The 27,807-nt window shown below is 32.6% G+C and overlaps 1 protein-coding gene across 1 annotated transcript; it reads left to right on the top strand.

Annotated features, from left to right (window-relative positions):
• Positions 1-534: 534 nt before the first annotated feature.
• Positions 535-27,335, top strand: LOC111697313 (uncharacterized). The gene is made up of 18 exons (XM_023467268.1): positions 535-1,494; positions 2,006-2,191; positions 2,830-2,930; positions 4,659-4,703; positions 5,394-5,479; positions 6,162-6,242; positions 8,399-8,454; positions 8,940-9,010; positions 10,027-10,148; positions 12,756-12,829; positions 13,839-14,229; positions 16,769-17,009; positions 17,121-17,154; positions 17,781-17,835; positions 23,248-23,263; positions 25,425-25,502; positions 26,687-26,712; positions 27,186-27,335. The coding sequence occupies exons 1-18, from the start codon at positions 589-591 to the stop codon at positions 27,257-27,259; spliced, it is 2,643 nt and encodes an 880-aa protein (XP_023323036.1). The 5' UTR covers positions 535-588; the 3' UTR covers positions 27,260-27,335.
• Positions 27,336-27,807: the final 472 nt, after the last annotated feature.

The following is a 27,807-nucleotide window of genomic DNA, read 5'->3' as shown; positions in this document are numbered from 1 at the left end:
TCAACCAAAGTGATAAATTTAGCGGCGGGGACCCTGTATATTATTCACACTTTCTTATCTTATTTATCTTAGAGATATAAATACTTCACATGTTGTTTATTTTCTAGTACCAGCTAGTTGGTTATCAGAATTCCATATCAAGTATGTTAATATATTCGGCCAGGTACACAGTGATAGGAACACTCTAACATTTTATTCGAAATATCGAATAAGCGAAAGCATATTATTATTACAAATGTTTAGTTCGAAATTATGAGCAGAATGCTAGGAATAGATATCAACATTTTTTATATCCTACCGTGAGAATCAGAAAACAGCAAGACGACTTTCATACTCAAGTTATGACTTTAAGCAGTCCAATTATCATGAGAGACAGCAGTTGTTCATTATAAACAGACCCATTTTGTAACAACCTCAAATACCCTTAATTATTGTTTTAATGACGTCTACATATTCCATATTTTTCTGGTTTTCACTGTACTAAGATGGAGACAAATTTATAAAACTTAAATTGATATTTTTGTTTGCAGAACAAGTTTTTTTACTGATTTGACTGAATATCGTCATTGATAGTAAATAAATCTGCAGATGACGGAGTATCAGGATTTGATCCTCGCCTCTCCGATGAGACTGGAGGGTAAGAAATATCAGGCTTTGATAGCTTTTGCTCTAAAAGGGACAGAAGACCATGAAGATGACGCTTTGGTGGCATCTGCTGAAAAGGGAATAGATGGTTCTGAAGATAAGTTCTTGATTATAGATAGTTCATCTCAATATTTATCCGGAGTTACAAAGGATCAGGGGTTTAACGTTCTCGGACAAAATTCAGATACACCAAATCAAGCGGATCCAAGTTCTGCTCCAGGTACATCCGGAGATACAGAAGATATGGGTGTAATCGTATCTGTTCCAAGTTATGCTTCAAGTACATCCGGAGATACAGAAGATATGGATGTATTCATATCTGTTCCAAGTTATGCTCCAGGTTTTCCTGAAGAAAGGGTAAATCGTGGATCTACGGTAACTGTTCCAAGTTCTGATCAAGATATTGTCAGAGACACGGAGGCTCATGTATCTGATCCAGGAGTACCTCGAGATTCTGAAAATCACGGATCTACGGTAGCTGTTCCAAGTTCTGATCCAGATATAATCAGAGACCCAGAGTTTCAAGATTTGAAAGTATCTGTTCCAAGTTCTGCTCCAGGTTTACCTGGAAATACAGAAAATGATGGATCTAAGGTATCTGTTCCAAGCTCTGCTCTAGGTTTATCTGGAGATACAAATAATCATGGATCTATGGTAGCTGTTCTCAGTTCAGATATAGGTATACCGGGAGATTCGATTAATCCTGCAAGTCTGAGTAAACTTGAAGATTTAGAGGATCAGGGTGTAATAGTTTCCGTACCAAGTCCTGCTCTAGGTATACCCGGAGATACCGAGAACACTGCACAGCTCTCCTCGGTCTGGTGTTCAGAGTTAACAAACCTCATCCAGGAATAGATATTTTATTTTATGATAAATTATTTGACAAATTGTAATTTTGAATAACCCTTCATTAACCGATTTACAATAGTACTCTTTACACTTTTATCTGAATAACAATAGAGACCCTTTTTCCGTAGTTTTTCTTCCCTGAAGTGTTCTGATTACTGACAAGTTCCTAATTTGTCTCTGCAGTAAACATCCGCAAGAAACTTTTATAAAGAAACTACAATTAAGAATAATAAATGTTTAGCTAGAAAATTAATGATATCTAATTCATGGTTAATCATTGTAAGGTTTAAAAGGTACCGTTGTGAATCTTTAACTAAAGGATTATTTGAAATCACATTTACTGTTCCTTTTATGACCAAAAACCGGTGGATGAACATTTAATTTGGTCTTTGACTAAAAATTTATTAATAGGGATAGGGTAAATTGCTTGGTCCTGGGATATCAAGCTCATCAGTTTTGGTACAGATAAATTTAACCAATATTAAGAACTCTTAAGTAAAATATCTGGTAGGCAGTAGCTGGGCCGGTGATAGAAGCTAGGCAGGTTTACTTGTCTAGGCTTTTGAACCTGGGCGAGCAGGTCAACTTGTCTAGGTTATTGAACCTGGGTGAGCAGGTCAGCTCGTTTAGGTTAGCTGGGCGGATATCAACCAGGAGACTTAAGATACCTTTACTCTACATCATTAAATTTATTCAGGTAGTAAAATTAAAGGATTTGAAGGGACTGTGTGTGTATTTTTAATCGTAAATGTTTCTATTCTGAACAAGGATTTATTACAATTATTTTTCCATTTTAATTTGATGTGTTTTGTAAATTTATTTTGGAACCAATGATCCTAATTATTTTGAATGCTGTTATGTTCCTAATTATTCTAGGATACGGTTATGTTCCTAATTATTCTAGGATACTGTTATGTTCCAAATAATTCTAGGATACTGTTAAGTTTCTATTTATTCTATATAGTATTCTGTTATGTTCCTATTTAATATAGGATACTGTTATGTTTCTAATTATTCTAGAATACTGTTATGTTCCTAATTATTCTAGGATACTGTTATGTTCCAAATAATTCTAGGATACTGTTAAGTTTCTATTTATTCTATATAGTATTCTGTTATGTTCCTATTTAATCTAGGATACTGTTATGTTCCTAATTATTCTAGGATACTGTTATGTTTTACATAGTTATTCTAGGATACTTTTATGTTTCTAGTTATTCTAGGATACTGTTTTGTTTCTAATTATTCTAGGATATTGTTATGTTCCTAATTATTCTAGGATACTGTTATGTTTCTAATTATTCTAGGATACTGTTATGTTCCTGATTATTCTAGGATACTGTTATGTTTCTAATGCTATGGCCTGCTCCTATTCTGCTTCTTTGTCTATTCTTTACTCTGAACATATACCTAAACCTATCAATAATCCATATTAGGTATAATTTTATATCTCATATCATACAGTGGAATCCCGAAAGTAAACGTTCAGTGGGATTAATTTGGTAGGAAACGTTTCATGACAGGGAATATTATTATATTATGTAGAAAACGTTTCACGACAGGAAACATTATGTAGGAAACGTTTTATGACAGGGAACATTATGTAAGAAACGTTTCATAACAGGGAACAATATGTGGGAAACGTTTCATTACAGGGAACATTATTTGGGAAACATTTCATGACAGGGAACATTATGTAGGAAACGTTTCATGACAGGGAACATTATGTAGGAAACGTTTCATGACAGGGAACATTATATAGAAAACGTTTGATGACAGGGAACATTATGTGAGAAAAGGTTTATGACAGGGAACATTATGTGGGAAACGTTTCATGACAGGGAATATTATGTAGAAAAAGTTTCATGACAGGGAACATTATGTAGAAAACGTTTCATGACAGGGAACATTATGTAGAGAACGTTTTATGACAGGGAATATTATGTAGGAAACGTTTTATTTCAGGGAACATTATGTAGAAAACGTTTCATGACAGAGAACATTATGTAGGAAACGTTTGATGACAGGGAACATTATGTAAGGAACGTTTCATAACAGGGAACATTATGTGGGAAACGTTTCATGACAGGGAACATTATGCGGGAAACGTTTCATGACAGGGAACATTGTGTGGGAAACGTTTCATGACAGGGAATATTATGTAGGAAACGTTTCATGACAGGGAAAATTATTTAGGAAACGTTTCATGACAGGGAACATTATGTAGGAAACGTTTCGTGACAGGGAACATTATTTAGGAAACGTTTCATGACAGGGAACATTATGTAGGAAACGTTTCATGACAGGGAACATTATGTAGAGAACGTTTTATGACAGGGAATATTATGTAGGAAACGTGTTTCATGACAGGGAACATTATGTAGGAAACGTTTCATGACAGGGAACATTATGTAGGAAACGTTTGATGACAGGGAACATTATGTAGGAAACAATTCATAACAGGGAACATTATGTGGGAAACGTTGCATGAGAGGGAATATTATGTAGGAAACGTTTCATGACAGGGAACATTATGTAGGAAACGTTTCATGACAGGGAAAATTATGTAGGAAACGTTTGATGACAGGGAACATAATGTAAGAAACGTTTCATAACAGGGAACATTATGTGGGAAACGTTTCATGACAGGGAATATTATGTAGGAAACGTTTCATGACAGGGAACATTATGTAGGAAACGTTTCATGACAGGGAACATTATGTAGGAAACTTTTATGACACGGAACGTTATGTAAGAAAGGTTTCATGACAGGGAACATTATGTAGGAAACGTTTCATGGCAGGGAACATTGTGTAGGAAACGTTTCATTGCAGGGAACATTTTGTGAGAAACATTTCATGACAGGGAACATTATGCGGGAAACGTTTCAGACAGGGAATATTATGTGGGAAACGTTTCATGACAGGGAACATTATGGGGGAAACGTTTCATGACAGGGAGGGAACATTATGTGGGAAATATTTTGACAGGAATTTTTGCGGAAAACGTTTTTTTAAGTTTTCCATTCATAACTAAATGAATGCATGCCATAGAATGATACATTAAGTTGAAAATAAAAAGTTTTCTAATGTATGAAGGTTAGACAATTAGTGCTTGTGACAAGTTTTCAGATCTTTTGTCAACAAAAATATTGTTTTTTTTAGAATAGTCGGTAAATTAAGCTTGAAGAAGGAGATACCTAAACTAAGGTATAACAATAGAAAAAGTTGTAATAATAATAATAATCTATATTATAAAAATGTAATCTCTGTTTGTATATATTTCTGTTTGATATCTGATCATAACGCATGAACCCCTGGACTGATTTGCCTCAAATTTTGATTTGGGAACTCGGGAGACCCACGGGAATGTTCTTTGCTTGGTTTTGAGATTCTAAGTTGGGTGGGTCGACTTTAATAGCGAAAATTTAGTTTCCCGTTCATGTGCGGGTAAACGGCCAGTAGTAATTTTTAGTAACCTTGGCAGCGCTGGGTTCACAAGCTAGCTATATATATTTTCGACGAATTTGAACATAAAATATTTTATTTTAAATTAGATTAATATACATTTAGCACTGTTTACTTACAAAATTTTACATGGATCAAAAGAAAAAGATTACATAAAACAAAATTAATATAAAAAGAACATAACAAAATGGAGATTGGCATAATTAAATGTATCGAAAAAATAAAACAGAAAGGAAAGTTACAAGCGGAAAGTAGGACAACTTGTCCGCCACAACTTTTTTTTGCTTTCTAATATCTTGTTGGGGTCTGAAGCATTCCATTACCTATCTGTAATGAAGAGATAAAGGATCTAAAATCTGTCCTCGATCTATTATAGTGTTGTTAAAAACAAGTTTTATACCACAGTCAGGGTTTGAATTGTTTATTGTTTAGAGCACAAGCAGCAGAACTATTCCTTTGTATTGGATCCTTCCTTCATAACTGGAGAGTAGAAGGACTGGAGAATATACCTAATACAGGTAGATAATAGGATACTGGAGAGTAGAAGAACTGGATAATATACCTAATACAGGTAGATAATAGGATACTGGAGAGTAGAAGAACTGGATAATATACTTAATAAGGTAGATAATATGATACTGGAGAGTAGAAGGACTGGAGAATATACCTAATACAGGTAGATAATAGGATACTGGAGAGTAGAAGAACTGGATAATATACCTAATACAGGTAGATAATATGATACTGGAGAGTAGAAGGACTGGAGAATATACTTAATAAGGTAGATAATATGATACTGGAGAGTAGAAGAACTGTCTAGTTTTCTAATCAACATATCTATGTAAACCAATAATGTTTAAGTTGTTTCATCTAGTGGAATTTTTATTTATCAAAGGTGCGGAGAAATTGTTGGAAAATATCAGTATTAAGAACTGAAGACTTCTTTTTCATTCAGTTATCAAACATTTAATTAAATTGGCAAAAACAGATTAATTAAAAGAATTTAGTCTTTGCCACAAACACTGTCTTACAACCCCTATATCCTAGCAAGCCAATGTATAGACACTAAATATTTCAAACTATAGGAATTCTACTAGATAAAACAATCGAAGTTTGACATATCAAAAGCTGTCATCATCAGGAGGAATTAGGATTAGAAAATTTTAGTTTTTGGCAAAGACTCAATTCCTTTTGTTTAAGGTGGTTGTTTGTTCATCTACCATCATGGAACCCTGCCTATAGATTATATCTACCTCGTAGCGTTTCTTTACCTCAAAAAAGGTTTGTTTTATAATTATGTTTTAGCAGGTTTCAAATTATTTTATGACAACAATATTCTACTAGAATTTCCGTAGAAGGAGGGGCTGGTTTATCTGGTGTACCGTCCCGCTTTGCCTTGTATAATCTGTATGTGTACTGTACAGCTCGCCCTAGCTGGTTGGATGTCGGATCGGTTCTTGAAATGAACCGGACTGAACAGCATTGTAGGATTATTAATTGTCGCTGAGGATTAAGTATTTTAACTTTTCTAAAAAGTTGTAAAGGTTTAATATAATGCCAACATATGACACCTTCTTTGTTTGGCATATTAAGTGTACTTTCAAATAGGTTAATAGTTCCTTGAAATATTTTTATGAATCTATTTTGTACTTATAACTGCTGAAGCTCGGGACAAAATATAATTTTAAAAGGCTTGAACCTTCTCGATAAAGAGAAAATTTCTGTCCAAAAACTTTAAAGCCCTACGAATTAAAATAATAGTGTTATAATTGGTGTTAGGTATTTACCCAAAGACATTTTCCCGAGGGCGACTTCCCAAGTGGGAACTTCCCAAATGTGCATCGGCAACTTCCCAAGGGTTATTTCAGGCCCTCTAAGGGAACGCAAGCTGCAATGGGGTCCGAGCGTTACGGTTAGGATAGACTTGGGAAGTTGCCGTTTGGGAAATTGCAAAGTTGGGAAGTATCCACTTGGGAAAATACCTTTGAAAAGTTGCCACATGGGAAAATACCTTTGAAAAGTTGCCACATGGGAAAACTCATTTGGGAAATTACCTAACATCTTGTAATTAGTTTTAATAAATAATATCCGCAGTGAACATGGTTTGTTTATATTTATTTAGTTAAACCTACGTGCCCGGATTACAAATTAGGTTTGGTTTAAACCATAATTGTTGACCATATTTATACACTATAGTGTTCCACTGGGTGTCCTAGAAAACGTGAAATTAATGACGATTATTAGGCATTGTTTCGTACACACACTAACAGAGGATTTAAGTTAAAATGATTACCAATGGTAAGAATTAGATTTCCTTCATGAGCTCTCTTATTTTTGTACCGTTAATTAAAGGACATTTAAAGAATTATTTTGATTAAATAAAATAAAATCCGTCTAAAGATTTACTACCCTAAGCAATTTTTAAGATAGACTAACTTTGGAAAGCTCTTTATACATAATTCACTAATCAGCTTTTTTTATACACCAATTGACAATCTATCAACAACTCAATGTTGTAAGTAAATTTGCATGTTTTTGGGACACCCTGTATGAAACTAATTATATAAATTTTTTACCTCTCTCTCCCCACCTTGAGATGATAAAACTGTTTGGTAAAACTTTAAGGTTTGCTTGACGGGTAGTTATTCATCACTGTCTTGTTAAATATGATTATACCATGGTCTAGGTCATGGGTGGGGGCCAATGTGCAATATTACATAATGTATTCTTAACACATGGTATAAACTTTTATTTCAAAGTTCAAATACATTTTGGGCTAATCTCGTTCGTTCGTTATTAGTTCGTTCATGGTTCGTTTTTGGTTCGTTTCATCACTACCTGTACGTAATAAAAACTGATTATTTTAGGTCGAATAATAGAAAGCGTTGTTGATCGATCGTTAATGCTGATGCCAGGACTTCAGGAATGCAATCTTGAAATTATTCATAATTTGAAGTGTTTCAGGAGAACAAAGTTTGAAACCGTGCTTAACCCTATTCCTGCTGGGGGTACATAAATTTTAACAATCACATTACACCCCTTTCAGCAAAAAAAACGTTGTAAAAAATATTTAAACAATTACTTACTCACACATTACGCTTTATCATTTTGGTTTGTTTTAAACATTTTTTTCAAAAGTTAAAAGATTTCAAAACTGTTTTCTTTTGAAGTTTTCTTTATTAAACTTTGCAGCATTTATAAAATCCAAAATGATAATTTTAACACTTTCGTTTATGGTTCGTTTATAGTTCGTTTTTAGGTTGAATTTTAGTTCGTTTATGGTTCGTTTATAATTCGTTTATGGTTCGTTTATGGTTCGTTTATGGTTCATTTATGGTTCGTTTATGGTTCGTTTATAATTCGTTCATGGTTCGTTTTTAGTTCGTTTATGGTTCGTTTCATCACTACCTATACGAAATACAAACTGATTATTTTAGGTCGAATAATAGAAAGTGTTGTTGATCGATCGTTAATGCTGATGCCAGGACTTCAGGAATGCAATCTTGAAATTATTTATAATTTTATGCGTTTAAGGAGAAGACAGTTTCAAACCGTGCTTAAGTTTAGAGCCTGAAACACGGTGTCCAAGCTATTCTAGGATTTTTTCCTACTTTCTGGAGGCTTCATAAAATCTACGAAGTTTTACACATTTCAAAATATTATTTTTTTTCAGTTTTCGTTTTCACTCTTTGAGTCTGAACAAAATCAATTGTTCGTTTACGAACGGTTTGTAAAGTAAACTGAAAGCAAACTTTTAGAGAATAAAATTCTAAAAAATATCAAACTTCTCAAACTTTTGTGAAGTCTCTTGAAAGGCTAAAAATGCTAAATGTTTAAAAACGGTTAAAAACAGTCCTTGTCTCTAGGGAAAGATAAAATATTTAACCCTTGACCCTAAAAATTTTATTTTAATTTTTGTACCAAACATGTATCAGATCTATTAACTTATTATAATTCAAGAGATATTGTTTGATGTAGACTTTAACAAAAATACTACGGTGTTCATCCCCCAACAGACAGGAGTGTATCCAGAAACTGAAAGAGGGAAGGTAAGTTTATTTTATCGCTAGAAATTATAAAATACAGATTTTTGTAAATAAAATAATTTTTTGATGGTTTCCTTGCAAAAATATATAATTCTTCAATTATGCTACAGGTCAATAAATGGAAAAAAAGCATACTCCTTTTATTGAACATTGAACATATCTCTGTTTGTCTGTCTATCTCTGTCTCTTTGTTTGTCCGATCATAACTCAGGAACCCCTGGATCGATTTGCCTCAAACCTTGATCTGGGAGCCCCACAAGAATATTCTTAGCTTAGTTTTAAGATTCTAAATTGAGTAAATCTATTAAAAAAATTTTAAAATCACTAAAATCGTAATTCATGACAAAGGACGGGTTAACGGTGGGACTAAATCATGACTCCCCTGGGCAACGCTGGGTTCCCAAGCTAGTTTAATATTAAAGTGTGATTAAATATAAAAGAGTACCCTCGAATTGAATATTTTTTTTCTGTAAAAGCTTTAATAAAATTATTTTAGTCAAACTAAAGTAAACTGCAAGTAAGATTGACAACTTATATGTTTTTGATCATAACTTCTGTTATTGAAAAGATATTGAAAAGAACAAAAATGTTTTGAATTTATAATATGTAACCGTATAAAGTAGCTTTTCTTACACTTGTGCGTAAAATCAGAACTAGAAGAGCAACGGAGTCTCAAAGCTGTGATAGTAATGTCAATTAAAATTGACCTTCTCCTTCTGGTTAGTGTGCAGTGAATAAGCTAATTTCCCGTACAGAGTGTACCACTAAAATGACAATTAAACGACGACTTAAAGAGCATCTATGTCCTTTGGAAACTATACGATGACGAAAGGTTTATTAAAGAGTCGAACAACTTAAAAGCAAATGCCATCTTAAAAATTAAGCTACACATTGAATAGTGATCAATGATCGAAGGTGATCAATTGTTATGCCCACTGTGAACCCTATGCAGCATGCAGTGTAAACAAGAATGATCTAAGCTTAAAAATGGATAAGTTTTAACAAGGTTTTTTTTCCAGATTTCTTGGCATTGCTCCTGGAGGGGGTAAGCAGGCCATGTTTGATTCTGAATGGGGAGAGCGGCGTGGATACGCAATAGTTGCAGCAAATGCGCAATGTCCAGTACTTACAGTGTACACAGGAAAGTCGTCTTTATATTGGTTAATTATTGCGTTATTTTGTACTTTTATTTTTCATGTTTGTAACGCAGATAAAATAATTTAAATAAAAGAACAAAAATTAGGACACGGAATGTTCAGTATTCACCTTGCACAATTATTAATTATGCAATTTACAATTAACACTGAAACATTGGTTCAATTTTAATTTGGATTTTTAAACCACATTAAAGGTATTGGTTAGTGGTTATCCTGATTGAAAATATTCATCATAAAATTATTTTTAAAATTTTCTAAATTAAGCGTGAAACTATTTCATCAAAAATGTCAAATAATTTTTGCACCAGCAAAAGTCATACAAATTATAATTTAAAAAAAATAATTAATATAAAACCTATTCAATAATTAAAGAATTAAAACACTTAGATATTTTGAGAGAAGGATAAAAGTTTTTTACAAAATGAAAGATTTTCATAAAAATGTCAAAGTTTTTTTAAGATTGCATCAAAGAAAACAATAACCATGATGGGTTTGATCAAATGATGCTTGCATTTGCAAATTATAACATACCCAAGAATAAGTTCTAAAGAAAATTGATTTTTTTCCTTTTGTACTTTTAAAGTATCATGAAAAGGAACTGAGTTTTTGTCACACACTTTCTAATCCCTATATCTTGTCAATCAAACCTTTGTTTTTTATAACTTAAATTATTTGATCCAACAGAATTTATGAAATATCTAAGATCTACAGGGTGACCCACAAAGGATGAGACTTAAGAAACGATTTTAAGGAATTTTTAATGTCTGTCTCCTAAAATGCACGTTTTCTTGCCACAGTAAATGTCTTTTTTCCTTTGGCAAATCATAAGATAAGCCCTTTAAAGAATGTATTCAAGGTAGAAGACTATTTTTATGATTGTCATATTATTTGAGTTTCCGAACGCTTTACAATCTCATCGTGAGAAATAAAAGGGGGTATAGGCTTAAAGCGATAAAAAAGCGCTTTTGATCGCTACTAATCTTACTTCTATCTGTTGCGTCTATAAGGTGAAAATTGTTAAAGACGTCTCATACCGAATAACTTAGCGCCCACACAAATTCAGAAAATTGCAACTGCAACATACGACTTGGACCGTAAAAAATCAATTTAATTTCAAACAAATCATTCAGATATTACAACATATAGTCATCGATTATCTTTCGCCACATTTGTATATAGTTTATATTTTATAATATTTTATTTTTTAAAGAAAACGTTTTTAACGGATTTCGAAAAATGTGAGTGGTGCGCGGCATTCTTAGATAGTTGCGCAAGAGACAAGAGAAATAATCAAATTGGAAACAAATTAATTAAAGAATATTATAAAATATAAACTATATACAAATGTGGCGAAAGATAATTGATGACTATAGGTTGTAATATCTGAATGATTTGTTTGGAATTAAATTGATTTGTTTACGGTCTTGGAAATTGGAGGGTTTGTGACCAAAACTCAAATCCTTAGTACATTCTTTGGTCCAATTCTAAATCTACATAAACATGTTTTTGAATATAAGCTTGAGAATTTATATAAGGTTATATATTTATTTACCGTCTTCCGGACATATTGTGAGGAAACTAAACAATGGCAAGCATATAGTCAAGGTTAGGTCAGAATAAAAGAAACCTTAACTAATACACATTTCCGGATATTCATATTTATCCCTGCTACCCCTTCCTATGGCTTTGCCCCCCTTTTTAACATTTCTTTCTAAACTGCCTGAGCTTCAAATTTAGAATTATGAATAAAGTCTGACTCTGTTGGCTCAGATATGTAATATTGAGCCGTTAGGTATTCTCTATAAGGTCACTTTCTTCTTTGATTAGTACTCTGGAGACGGAAACATTTAAATCAGTTTAAACCGTGTTTTTGACAGAACACTTGTTAAACGTGTGATATCGATCCAAGGTTGCGTTTACTATTTTATGTACGGTTTCTTCAATATTCAATACCTATTACCTTAAAGGGAGTGTTCACGAAAAATGAAAGGGGGTATAGGCTTAATGCGATATAAAAGCGCTTTTGATCGCTTCTAATCTTACTTCTATCTGTTGCGTCTATAAAGAGAAAATTGTAAAAAACGACTAATACCGAAAAACGTATTGTCCATACAAATCAGAAAGATGCAACATATGACTTAGACCGTAAAAAATCAATTTAATTTCAAACAAATCATTCAGATATTACAACCTATAGTCATCGATTATCTTTCGCCACATTTATATATAGTTGATTTTTCATAATATGTTTTAATTGTTATGATCTGAGAGTTACTTATAAAAACATTTATTCCTGTTTTGAGGATTTTTGGTAATGAAGACGACATTTTAATATTTTCCAGGAATGTTCGAAAACAAGTTGTGAGCTAAATATTATTTTAAAAAATAAAATCAAAAATCAAAAATTCTAAATGTCTAAAATTTCTGGCTCTGGCTTCAAATATAGATACCGGTTTATGGACGCATTTTACATTCCTAAATTTTGTGACGTCTGCACGAATGGAAAACACAATTTTTTATCAAAAATTTAGATTGAAACAGTTTGGGTCAACAAGCTCTAATTTTTTTTATAAAGACGACATTTTCAATAGGAAATATTAATTATGCGTTTCTTACACTAGACTGGAGCAGACCTTTATTTAAGCTTATCTACAGGTTTACTAAGGTTAGGTTTATGCTTATCTACAGGTTTACTAAGGTTAAGTTTATCTTTATCTACAGGTTTACTATGGTTAGGTTTATATATATAATACAGGTTTACTAAGGTTAGGTTTATCTTTATCTACAGGTTTACTAAGGTTAGGTTTATCTTTATCTGCAGGTTTACTATGGTTAGGTTTATATAAATAATACAGGTTTTGCTAAGATTAGGTTTATCTTTATATACAAGTTTACTATGGTTAGGTTTATATATATAATACAGGTTTACTAAGATTAGGTTTATATATATAAAACAGGTTTAATAAAGTTAGGTTTATCTATTTATATATACAAGTTTACAATTGTTAGGTTTATGAATATAATACAGGTTTATTAGGGTTAGGTTTGTCTATATATCTATATATAAATTTGGCTTGTCTGTTTGTCTGTTTGTCTGTTTGTCTGTCTGTTTGTATCCAATAAACGTCAAAACGGCTGAACCTATCGGGCCCAAATTTTTTGTGGGACATCTAGGGACCCCAGGGAAGGTTTATGAATGATTGAAATTTTAAAAATTTGTGTTTTAGAGGTTTTTAATTTTGTAAAAAATTAAAATTTTTGAAAATCCGCTAATTTTTTTTTAAAAATCCGCAAAACTTTTTTCATCTTTGTTTTGAAATGTAAACAAAAAGAACATGTGCACAATTTAAATAGAAGATGGGCGCGAAGCGCCCTAAAAGCTTAAAAAGAAGGGCGTGAAGCGCCTTGAATTTCTAGTATATATATATAAAAGGTTAGGTTTATATATATTACGGGTTTTATAAGGTTAGGGTTATTTCTCCCAAAGATTTACTAAGATTAGGTTTATATACAACCAGCGGGTTTTCAAAGGTTAGGATTATTTCTCATACAGGTTTACTATAAGGTGGTGTATCTCTTCTGCAGGTTCACTAAGGTTTGGTTTATATATGTACTGCAGATTTACTAAGGTTAGGTTTATCTCTCCTATAGGTTTACTAACTTCTCTGTCCTAGATTGCTGGTGGAGCTGTTTACGGAGGATTACCTCTCACCCTTCACACTATCATAGATAATCCATTACGACATCAAACCCTTTTCCAACCCAAACATCAGCCACGCGGTCTGAGGGTTCAAGATAATAACACAAAATCAGCAGAAACCATAGTAAAATATTCTCACCCAAAGAATCGATTAAACCTACCGAATCCTAGTTCTGATAATCGATTAGCCGTGCATATTTCCAGCTCTCAAGATTGGTTAAAGGTTGGAAGAAGATGGTCGCCTGGGATCAAAAGATCAACGAATGAAAGGGATATGTTGAACGAGGTTCGGATGGATCTCGACTTTCTCCGAGTAGAGCTGGAAGCATTCACCACGGCATGCAATATTCTTAGATACAGTAGAGGTGGTGTAATTATTAGTTACTTTAGTTACTTCTTCATGTTTTATATTTGACACCATATTCCTAGATCTTATATTCTTCTCCTCAACTGTTTATCCTAGACTGTATCCTTGACTGTATATTCTAGACTGTATATCCTAGACTGTATCCTACACTGTATGTCCTAGACTGTTTATCCTAGACTGTATATCCTAGACTGTATATCCTAGACTGTATATCCTAGACTGCTTATCCTAGACTGTATCCTAGAATGTATATTCTAGACTGTATATCATAGACTATATCCTAGACTGCATGTCCTAGACTGTTAATCCTAGACTGTATATGCTATAAATTGTATCCTATACTGTTTATCCTTGACTGTTTATCCTAGACTGTATATGCTATAAATTATATCCTATACTGTTTATCCTTGACTGTTTATCCTAGACTGTATATGCTATAAAGTATATCCTATACTGTATATCCTAGACTATATCTTAGACTGTATATCCTAGACTGTATGTTATAGACTGTATATCCTAGACTGTATTCCTATAGAAAAAAGACAGTGTACATAGACTGTACATCCTAGACTGTATATCCTTGTTGACCTTAAATACAACTTCTAACCCCCCCCGCAAGTCGTCTTTACCAAAACCTCCCTCGGAGAAAAACCAAACCGAAGCAAGTCTCAAATTTATCTATACTCCGACAATAGAAACAACAAACAGCGAAACGTTTTACTAAGTAAAAGATCAAATCCATAAATAACTTTGCAATGAATAGTTAATTTACTTTAAAAAACCGGTTTTATATTCACTGAAGTATTTACAAATGTATAAAACTATTCCATCAAACCCCCAAACCCTAATGACTCCGCTCACTCCGTCACAGAAAACTAGTAAGATATATTTTAAATATTCAACTAAATTAATACATTGTCAATATTAGTTTTTACTATACCTATTTTATTACAGGTTTGAAATATATATATTTACTGATTATTGGAGACTACTGTGTCCGAGTTGAGGAGCCCGACCAACAAACCTATTGATCAAAGAACCTATCGACCAATAAACCAATTAGCCAATTAACCAACCAGACTATTAGTCTGTTAAACACCGAGGCCTGCTTATTTTTTTAACCTCCTAGACTGTATATCCTAGACTGTATATCTTAGACTGTAAATCCTAGACTGTATGCCCAAGACTGTATATCTTAGAAAGTGTATATCCTGGACTGTAAATCTTAGACTGTAAATCCTAGACTGTATGNTATTCTAGACTGTATGTAAACTTAAGACTGTATATCTTAAACTGTATATCCTAGAAAGTGTATCCTAAACTGAATATTCTAGACTGTATGTAAACTTAAGACTGTATATCTTAAACTGTATATCCTAGAAAGTGTATCCTAAAATGAATATTCTAGACTGTATGTAAACTTAAGACTGTATATCTTAAACTGTATATCCTAAAAAGTGTATCCTAAAATGAATATTCTAGGCTGTATATAATACATTTGTGAATGTAAATAACTTTCTTTATTTTACTAAGATATTTGTCCTATCTGTGCTGTGCATTCTGTGATTTAAAATTTCGAGTAAGACAGATATTGCGTTGAGATTAAAATACGTCATGTTGATGAGTTTTGGAAAACACGTTATATACTGATGTTATAGCAGACTTTCTTTAAATGTATACATTTAACCTTTATTAGAAAACATGTGTCAAAAAAATTCCTATATTGGGGACAAAATTTCGAAACTTTTAGTCTGAAAGGTTCATTTATTTGTTTTCTTACATTTTAAGCATAAATTAAAGCAATTATGAAATTGTTTCTTTTTAAAAAATGCATAAAAGAGCGTGATTGCACACTTTGCAATATGCATGAGTGCATTCATTAATTTAATATCAGGGGAAAACATCATATGTTTCGTTTTAATTGGGTTTCTTATTGTTTTATGTTGAATGAAGTTACAGTTTTACAATTACCCTGTTTAATAAACCTTTTTTAGGTTTTATTTTACAAGTTTTGCAATTCAATTGAACTTAACAAAATTAATCTTTTGGCTAATTCATATTTACTAATTCGGAGAGATTTATAATATTTTAATATTTAAAACTGTCTTTGATCAATTTTGAGATGTCTAGCTTGATCAATTTCTAAATGGCTAGCTAGCTTCGGCCGATTTCGAAACGTCTAGCTAGGTCATTGACGGATTTCGATATGTCTAGCTTGCTTCGGTCAATTTCGATAGGTTAAACATAAGGTTTGTGTTCCATCTAACAGTGTTGAAGTCAAACATGATTTTAACTTATCCTGGCAGCTTTCAATATAAAATGGTGGCGATTCACCTTGAACCGGGACTTGCATTAAACCAGTATACTTCTAAGTGAAAAAAATGTTAATTTAAAATTACTTACATTTATCTACTTACCAATATCAAATCTTTAGATAACCAATACAATACGTTTTTATTCTCTGGTCGTTTAGATTTTTTCTGCCTTAAGAAGAAATAATTTTCGCAAATTTTACTTTACTCTGGTTTTATTTATAGGTCCAGTTCTTTTTGAAAAATTTGAGGTCCAGCATAAAAGTTCTTCTTCTATAAAACAGAGCAACGAAGGGGATACAAACTGGAAAAGTTTAGAAGAAAAGCAGAAGAAGGACGACGGTGATGAGGAGTTGAAGGAAGAAGATGATGATGATTATGATTATAATGATGATCCTGAATTTAAAACGGATATGTCCAACCTATCCAAAGAAGAACAGTCCAAGATAATTGACTCACTCGTCAGGGATTTTAAATCATTAATGTTTTAGCAAAAAATAGAAAATAAAACTGATAAAAGATTATGCTTATAATAAACAATTTCTAAAATCTCTAAAAATTAATTATTTAAAATCAGAAAAAGTTTGCAAAGGCTCAAACAAACACATCAGGTATAAAAATAAATATCTATATTCCACATATGTAAACTTGTTATCTCTGTTTATCCGTTTGTATGTCCAATCATAACGCATGAACCTCTGGACCGATTTACCTCAAATTTTGATTGGACAACTCGGAAGAACCACGGGAATGTTCTTAGCTTAATTTTGAGATTTTGAATTAAGTGTTTGGAGGGAAAAATAGCTAAAAATTAAGTTTACAGGGAAAAATAGCGAAAATCGTGATTAACGACCAAGCGCGGGTAAACGGCGGGAGTAACTATGGCAACGTTGGTTTTTCAAGCTAGAAATAAATATAATGCTACGGCGACAAAAACTTTCCAAGTCAAAATGTCAAAAGATCGAAAAATAAAAGTTAAACTAATAACCGTATTTAAATGATTTAATAAAGCATTTTATTTCATAAAAATATGAACAATTATTTGAGCTACTGGGTTACCCATGAGAAATTATACTTTTATTACGACCTGCAACTATGTAAATATATAATCTTAATATGTCTTCAATTAAGTTAATCAATGATTTGTCAAAGAAAGATTTAAGATTCTGCAACTATCGCCATAAATGTAAAAACTTTAAAAAGTCATCTCTAAAGTCTTATCCTGTATTATTCTTAGTTTTGTGAGAGTTATGGTGAATGTTTAGAAGAATGGCTTCAACATCAACATTTAGGTAATTTTAGGGTTAGTAATTATAGCTCACATACAGGGTGTCCCACGAAACATGACATTTAACAAATAGTTATTTTTAGTTAAACAAATCTTTTGCCTAATTATACTTTACTTTGAAATCAACTTTAATATAACTTGACTCCATTATAATATTTTCAGTGATCTTTGGTATCAAACAACTGAACAAATAATGGATAAAGACATTTTAAGCTATTCACCAACTGTCATGTTTCGTGGGACACCCTGCAGCAAGGAACTATATATTTCTTGCCCTGTAGTATACTGTTTAGTGTACACTTTGCGCTGTACACTGTAAATACTTGGTACACTCTACACTGTACATTGTATAAAAGCAAAAAATTAGCGAAATATACCCAGCTAATTTAAATATGCAAAAATATTCGCAAAATGGATAAACCCTAAGTGTGTATTCAAGAAGAACTGAAAATTGCAATGTTCCCTTTAGGCTTTCCAAAAAGCTAACAAATGTTGAAATCTAAAGACTGAAAGTGGGTCTAAAAATAGGTATAGTCTGATACGTATATGCCAAATTAGACATTTAAGCACTAGGCATGAAAGCCCAGCTTTTAGCCTAAGGTAAGGGAATTATGCTGGTTAGAAAAGAACAAAAATTTGAACAGTCTCATAGCCCTATGCTTTTTAATTTATGTCCAAAAATCGCGCTAGGGTGAGGGGGGGTAGGAATAGGGTTAGTTAGATAGAATATAATACATATATATGTCATTGGAGTACACTAGTTTCTCACAGTTCCTTGTATAATCCCATACTGCTTGCTTTGTTTAAATCAACCAATTTAGAAAACCTCAATGATATTTTTATCTGGTGATAAATATATTTTAATGTATTTATAACGATAACATTTGAAACTTTTAAAACTTTCAAGACTTAAATCTTGTAAAGGGAGGGAGGTAACATGATGATATAAATGGATGGATGGTAACATGATGGTGTAAAGGAGGGATGGTAACATGATGGTATAAAGGAGGGATGGTAACATGATGATGTAAAGGGAGGGNCCCCCCACACCCTCTAGCTATATTATTTTACACACCTTCCAGCTATATTATTTAATTCATCGAGACATTGTTAAAATAAATTCAAGAATATCAGATTGGTTTAAGTTTTTTCTAAACTTGCAACCAATCCATCCAACCTGCAACCGATCCATTTCACCTGCAATCATTTCATTCAACCTACAACCAAGCTTTTAAACCAACAGCAAACACACCCAACCAATAATAAATCTATCCAACCTACGACCAATCCATTCAACCTACAACTAATCCATCCAACCTACACCCAATCCATCCAACCTACACCACTAATCAATCCAACCTACTACAAATATATCTAACCTGCAACGGATCTATCCATCTACAACCAATATATCCAACCTGAAACCAATCCATCCAACCGAAAACCAATCTATCCAACCTGCAACCAATCCATCCAACCTGCAACCAATCCATCCAACCTGCAATAAATCCATCCAACCTGCAACCAATACATCCAGTTTACATCCGATCCATCCAACCTACAACTAATCTAACCAACTTGATCCAATCCATTTTACCTACAACCAATATATCCAACATGCGAACAATCCATCCTACCTACAACCAATCCATCCAACATACAACCAATCCATCCAACCTACTACCAATCCATCCAACCTACAATCGATATATCCAACATGCGAACAATCCATCCAACCTACAACCAATCTATCCAACATACAACCAATCCATCCAACCTACAACCAATCCATCCAACCTACAACTAATCTATCCAACCTGAAGCCAATCTATCTAACCAACAACCGATATATCCAACTTACAACCAATCAATCCAACTTACAACCTATAATCCAACCTGCAACCAATCAATCCAACTTACAACCTATAATGCAACCTGCAACCATTCCATTTAACCTACAACCAATCTATCCAACTTACAACCTATAATCCAACCTGCAACCAATCTTTCCAACCTGCAACAAATCTATCCAACCTACAATCAATAAATCCAACTTTCAATAAATCTATTCAATCTGTAGCCAAAATATCTAACCTACAACTAATATATCCAACCTTCATCCAATCTATCCAACATGCAACCAATCCATCCAACCTACAACCAATCTATCCAACCTGCAACCAATCCATCCAACCTAAAATCAATATATCTAACGTACTACCCATCCATCAAACCTACAACCAATTTATGCAACCTGCAACCAATCTATCCAACCTGCAACCAATATATCCTACATGCAACCATTCCATCCTTCGTACAACCAATTTATTTTTCATCCTGCAACCAATTTATCCAACCTTCAACCATTCAATTCAAGCTGTTTCCAACCTGCAACCATCTAATCCAAATCGTAACTAATCCATCCAACCTGTAAACAATCCATTCATTTACGACCAATCTATCCAATTACAACCAATCCAACCAACCTGCAAAAAATACATTTAACCTACCACAAACCAACCCAATCTATGCAACCAGCAACCAATAACCAATATATCCAACCTGCTACAAATCCATACAACCTACAACCAATCTTTCAACCCGCAACCAATCCATCCAACCTACAACCAATCTATCCAACTTGCAACCAATCTATCCAAATACACCCAATCCATTCAACTTGCAACAAATACATTAAACCTGAAACTAATCCATTAAACCTGGACCTAGTCCATATATCCTGCAACCAATATATCAAATATGCAACCAATGCATGCCAACCTACAACCAATCCACGCCAACCTACAATCAATCCATCCAATCTGAAATCAATTTATCTAACCTGCAATCAATCCATCCAACCTGCAACCAATCTATCCAAATTGCAACCAATCTATCCAATCTACACCCAATCCATTAAACTTGCAACCAATCCATAAAACCTGCAACCAATTCATTAAACCCGGACCTAATCCATATAACCTGGAAACAAAACATCCAACAAGCAACCAACCCATCAAATCTGGAATCATTTTATTTAATCTGAAACCAATCCATTCAACCTACAATCAATCTATCCAATTTGCGACCAATCTATCCAATCTACACCCAATCCATTAAACCTGCAACTAATCCATTAAACCTGCAACTAATCCATTAAACCTGAACCTAGTCCACATAACATGCAACCAATTAATGCCAAACTCCAACTAATCCATGCCAACCTTCAACCAGTCCATCCAATCTGGAACCCAATTATCTAACCTGCAACCAATCCATTTAAGCAATAGCAAATTTATCTAGCCTGAAACAAATCCATCCAACCTAATATTCAATTCTATCCAACCTGCAAAACTAAACCATCTAACCTGCAACCAATCCATCTAAGCTGTAGCCAATTGATCTAACCTGTAACTTTAATATACTTAACCTCTGCAGTAAATTAATTAAAGCCTCAGCAGTTCTTTCACCGGATTAACGTGAAAGTAAATTTATTAAACCTACCACGCTTAGTTAATATTTGACCTAGAGTCCCAATGTTTTCTAATTCGAGAATGTTTGAATCCTGATTTCAAACCAACAAATCATAAACTTGATATACAAAGCGCAAAATAAAGTAAATATTGACAAACATGGCTCGGCAAACTTTTTCAGAAATGTCATGTTTACACTCGCACATGTTGAAACTTAAAGTAAAATCTACCATATTTAGACAAATTCCGCAAGAGTTAAATAATTATTAAAACAAGTTTGGACCGTATGTTGAAGTAATTTAAATACTTATTATTAAAACGTTTACGGCGAACATGAACTTGAACAGACATTTCTTGAGTAATATCTGGTTTTATACATGGCAGGGGAACTCACTGTCTCTACCCCCCCCCCAGCCTCTAATCTCCCCTCCTCTCTAGAACATGTACATTTTACATACATGTAATAAATGCAGCAATCCCCATATTCGTTAACCTGAACATACCCGGAGATATATTACGTTGTACATTGTCTGTAAATCTAAATGCGCTTTTCATTAACTACGTAAAACTTGTAATGCGATTAGCCTAGCCTAGCAAAGTCTGTAAATCCGTCAAAACCCGTATTGTGACTCATAAAGATAACTCTGTTAAATCTATATTGTGATTAGATTAACTATGTTATATATAACGACGCATAGCTTGTAATTACGTCGGTTAATACTTAATCTTTAACAAAAATGTAAGGCAAGGCAAGTTAATTGAGGTCGTGTATACTCTGCGTACATAATGAAACCAGTTGGGCGGTATTTGTAAACAAGAATAGATGCATCAGTGTTCGTTTAGTATCCGAGGAGGTTAAAAGCATTAAATTTTGATAATTTTAATAATTCAAATAAAAGTTTCCTATGACCAGAATATTTCATTGATTATTTATGTGAAAGATGGATCCCATGCCAGGCTTTGACATCCGTCTTGTGTTTACATTACCGCCCAGAGACAGTACACTGCAGTACAAAAGATTTGTACTCTTCTGAAATAACTTTCCTTGCATTACATCCTTGATCTTTAATGTAGAAACCAAATACAGTTAGTTGATATATAGAGACTTCGCTTTGATTAGAGAGTTGAGAGTAATTTGGTCCTCCTTGAAACATACGAGCTGAGATTGTTCCCATTGGTTTGGCATTGATCGAATAAGTGCTTGTGCCCGTGTTCACATTGATAGCTGATCGAGCCCATTGGTTTGACATTGATAGATTAAGTTCTTGTGTTTGTGTTGACATTGATAGCTGATCATGCCCATTGGTTTGACATTGATCGATTAAGTGCTTGTGTTCATGTTGACATTGATAGCTGATCATGCCCATTGGTTTGACATTGATCGATTAAGAGCTTGTATCCTTGTTGATATTAATAGCTGAGTTTGTGTCCGTGTTGACATTGATAGCTGACAAGATCTAGTATTATCTGATAAATAAAATACTAAAGAATACAAATAGAGTCGTATCAGAATTGATATTGACTAGTGTATTATAGCAGAACCTTGAGTTCAAAAGATCGTACCCATTGGTTTGGCATTGATAGTTACAAGCTAGTGTCTGTAATGACAAGGTTGTGTCTGCAGGTTTAGACATTGATAGCTAAGTGAAACTGAATTGTACCTGGATAGGTACAGGTATGAGAAACCCTTATGGAAACGTAAAAGATAAAAACAGGAAACCATTATAGCACCTTAGACTGCATAAATAATTTCTTTAAAATATATTCGTTAAAATCATAAGTTGTTCTTTAAAAAAAAGAATTCGATTTAAGGTGTTTTATCGTCGATGACCATGACCAATTCTTTCTCACACAGTAAGTTTAATTCAACCTCAGTGGCAGTATCACCATGTAGCAATCTGTAAATGATAAATAACAATAATAAATAATAAACTAATTTTCAGACTTCCATCACCGAAGGCAGACACCCAGACATAAAACTTGGATTATTTCGAAATACATTTCGAATAATAATGAAAACAGAGATCTGGTAATTAATGAAAAATTAAGACTTCGAATCATCAAATTCTAAAAGTGAATGCTATAGCTATACATTGTCTCTTCACGGTTGAAACAAACTTGAGAGATTTGTTAATGTTCAATTGGATTTTGCAGAATATAATATTTTTTTAGCGGCTCCTAACTCTACGTTAAAGTTGAACTGGATTCATTAATTTTCATCTTTTTCTGTATAGCTTGTGTCTGTTATAAGTTTTATACATCATCAAACCCAGAGAAAGCAGCAACTAACTTTTTTTTGTATCAATATTTTTTTTGAATAGTTGAAAACTAGATTTGGCAATTAAGGCCGATCGTGTAAAAGTTTTTTTGACGGATATATATACATATATATTTATATTGGCTTAATCATTTATTTAACTTTTGATAGTTTTTATTTTAATTAGTTTTACACGGAAATATGTATGTAGATTAATCAGGTTTAAAGAGACTGTATAGAGAAGTATGTATGTAGAATAATCAGGTTTAAAGAGACTGTATAGAGAAGTATGTATGTAGATTAATCAGGTTTAAAGAGACTGTAGACTGTTTCCTTGTGACAATTATACAAAGAGTGCATGGCATGTCCGATAAACTTTGGTACCTTTCAAACCTTTGACTGGTCAAAATTAATGAAATCTTATATCGTTCTGCTCTAAAACATTGATTGTTTTCAACTGTGATGTTTCTGTAAAAGTGTTCCACATTTTTAAAGAAAGGCAATGGATAATATCTTAAGCTTACAGTCCCAGGGAGTGTAAACGTAATTTCAAGTGACCCTTCATGCAAAGATGACAATGCCCAATTTATAAAGATACCCTTCGTCTGATCAATAATGTGGAAGATATTGTATTTTCATGTTTAAAAGTGTTTAAATCATGTATTTTTACCTGCAGTAAAGTCAAAATTCTGTAGAGATTAATCAGTTTTTGAATTTATAAACATGGATATCTAAGTCATACTTGAAATTTTGCTTACACTCCCATTAAGATTTGTGCTCCTTAATATCCTATAACCTTTAAATGCTCTTTGCTTAGTGTTATAAATAATGCATTATGACAGCGATAAAAGTAAATTTAAATAATTGCCAATTAACTTGAGTTTAAATTGCATTACACACATATTCGTACACTATCATACACTATACTCACACGAAAACTAAGATTTCTAGTCTTGAAAAGGACTTAGAGATAAAATAAAGCGACCCTCCATGGACTGGCATGTCCTATTCACAACTGTACTGTACCCTGTAAAACATGACAAGTGTAAACCTCTGACAATATCCTCCATTGAACTACAATTTAGAATAATCATTTTTAAGATAAAAACATCGATATCGCGTTCAATCTTGAATTGGACATGAGTCCATTGAAATTCTGTCTACAGTCTCTTTAAATGAGCCCACAGTGACACAAACCTTGTTTCTTTTATTCTGAACACCCTTAAACCCTTTATTTTGCACACAAAAAATTGTCAAATATTTCTTTATTAGCATTTTTACTTTCATTACCAACTCTATTTCATAACAAATTGTTTTCACATTTTTTGAACTATTTTACTTTCTTTCAGACAAAATACTACATCCATTTTCTGTATCAATATATTTAAATACTTTTCTTGTTCCATGATTCTGTAAAATATTCAGTCATTTATAATACTATTATAATCTATGTAAACATTATGTCTGGTGTCCGAAGGTTAACTCTGTTCTTGTATATGAATCTGTTAAATCTTGTACAAAGATCTATGAAAACATTATGTCATGGTCTCCGAAGGTTAATTCTGTTCTTGTATATTAATCTGTTAAATCTTGTATAAAGATCTTTGTTAACATTAAATCTGAGCTGAAAACTTTAGAATGGTGGATATCGGGATTAAGGCTTAATCCACTCTTTTTCTTAATCTCGAGATTAAATATTGCTTGTTCTCCACTTAATTTCCAGATTATTTAACCTATCGGGATTAAGGATATCCCATTCTAAAGTTTTCAACTCTGGTGTCCGAAGGTTAATTTTGTTCTTGTATATGAATCTGTTAAATGTTGTCCAAAGATCTATGTAAACATTATGTCGGGTGTCCGAAGGTTGACTCTGTTCCTTTATAAACTTCTTCCATCCTTGGTTCTACTTTTTCTCATCCTTCTTATTTCAAGAATTCTAAGGTTAGTAAATTTGTTCTCTGATGAAGTTTTTCTTTCTTGTTATTTTTGCTTGAATCTTTTCTTCTCTTCATTCTTCTCAAATTATTCAAATTTCCTTATATTTTTCCTCCCCAGCGTTATCTGAAATTGATTTTAAAGGATATTTATTGAAAAATCGAAAGGAAATTAAAAATAGAATATAAACAGGGTGACCCACCGAGGATGTGACTGCTAATACTTATGTACGGAATTTATTCTCTCTGTTTCCTTATATTCATAATTCTCTGAAACTATAATCTTTTTCCGTGCTTTGTCAAATCATTAAATAATACATAATAATAATCATATTTAAAGGGTCGGGTTCAGGTTATAACTAAAGTCTCATCCTTTGTTAGTTACCCTGTGTTTAATTAATGTATAATTAATTTAATATACATAATACAGACTTTACCAAATACTCAAATTTTCTATTCCCTATATCTTTTCAACATAATGCTGTAAACACCTACGATATTTAAAACATAGATTATTTGATCAAACAGAATTCAAAGTTTGAAATATCATTGTGATGCAAAGATATCGGGATTAGAATATCAGAGTCTAATAGAAAGGACTCATTTCTTTTGCTACATTATTTGCCGTTTTCAACAATTTCATCACTCAAGCATATTTCACTTACAGTCACATATCTGTATACTATGTCCGATATAGAAAAAATCAATGAAATTATCAATTAAATGTAATATGTAGCATTTTGTAAAACACACTCATATTTCATCTCTGTATTGATTTCTATTCAGAGTTTTCTTGCAAACTCGTATCTGTTAATATCTTTCTTTTTGTGTGTATCATTTTATAGTTTCATTTTAATGGAACTGAGTCTTTGCTTCAACCCTGATTTTCTAAACCCTATATCTTTATAACTAATTTTCGCAAAACTCAGATATTTCAAATTATGAATTCTGTTCAATAAAATAATCTTATATGAAATATCAGGTTGCTTAAAGAAGAAGAATTAGAAAATTTGAGTTTGTGGGAAAGACTCTATATAATTCATTTCTTCTCGACTGCTTACACTGCTTTTTTGAAAACTAGAACTTAAATTTTTAACAAAAATGTCCTTGAATTAATTAATTCTAACTTCCCCCCCCCTTCCCTACACTTCCCCCTGGCCAAATATCTTAACATTTTATGGCTATTTTCAGGTTTTTACTCTGGGATTTTTACGCAGGAATAGTTCAGATCTCTTCTATTAATCACTAAATATGAATGACCTTGTTAGAAATGATAATACTAAAAAATGATAAAAACTAAAAATTATAAAGGTGCAAAGTTTTTTCCTCTGATTTTATAATCCCTATATTTTTGCAACCCGGCAATCAGGTTGCAAAGATATAGAGACAAGAAAACTAGAGGTTCTGGCAAAAAAAATCATATATTTTTTTGGAAGGGGTGGGGGTAGGGTGTCTCGGGACAAAACTTTCTGATGATGAGAAAAATCTATATTTGTCAAGATCAGTAAAAATTCCAACAATGAGGCTATGTAAAGTTTTTAACCCTAATCTAAAAATGGCATTTTTCACCAATTAACAAGCAATAAAATGCACATTGCACAATTATTAATGACAGTTCTGCATCAAACAGGTTCAAATTTATAATTTATAATTTAAATATTTTGAAAATAATCTGAACTAAATTTTACAGTTTTGATGTATCAAACCTTCAAGTTCGTTCTATTAATCATCTCAGGATTTAGTACTAGTACCCTACTCGTGTAAACATCCTTATCCTTATCCTTATCCTTATCCTTATCCTTATCCTTATCCTTATCCTTATCCTTATCCTTATCCTTATCCTTATCCTTATCCTTATCCTTATTCTTATCCTTATCCTTATCCTTATCCTTATCCTTATCCTTATCCTTATCCTTATCCTTATCCTTATCCTTATCATTATCCTTATCCATTTGATCTCGAGTTTGTTACAAACAAACCCAGAGTTTCAATTTTTCAAGATTTCTCTCTGTTCTATCGTCTTATTCATAACGGTATGCTTGAGCAGAAAAGAAATGGAGCTATTATTCCTTTGAAAATTTTCATAAAATGTGGATTTACACAGCAAAGACAAGGAAAAGAATTGACAAGATGTATATCTTTATTTGTGTTAAACAATGGTTAAAAAACTAACTTGCGAATAGTGCATGAATAGAGGTTAACTAAAAAACAACAAGTTTCTCTCCTTTCCTGTTAATTCTTATTCACATCGTAAAACATTAATTATTATGATGAAAGAATCAAATTGCTTTGCGGTGATAATAAAACACATT

The sequence above is a fragment of the Eurytemora carolleeae genome, unplaced genomic scaffold (assembly GCF_000591075.1).
Source record: "Eurytemora carolleeae unplaced genomic scaffold, Eaff_2.0 scaffold104, whole genome shotgun sequence".
NCBI classification, from domain to species: domain Eukaryota; kingdom Metazoa; phylum Arthropoda; class Copepoda; order Calanoida; family Temoridae; genus Eurytemora; species Eurytemora carolleeae.
The sequence above is the reverse complement of the archived record's forward strand: the minus strand, read 5'-3'. Positions and strand labels throughout refer to the sequence as shown.

What these genes read in the sequence shown, in the direction of transcription:
- LOC111697313 (XM_023467268.1), top strand. Translation starts at nt 589, where the DNA reads ATGACGGAGTATCAGGATTTGATCCTCGCCTCTCCGATGAGACTGGAG. An exon ending in AGTTAACAAACCTCATCCAG is followed by an intron (nt 1,495 to 2,005) that starts GAATAGATATTT and finishes AATATCTGGTAG; the next exon opens with GCAGTAGCTGGGCCGGTGAT. An exon ending in CTTATTTCAAGAATTCTAAG is followed by an intron (nt 25,503 to 26,686) that starts GTTAGTAAATTT and finishes GGCTATTTTCAG; the next exon opens with GTTTTTACTCTGGGATTTTT.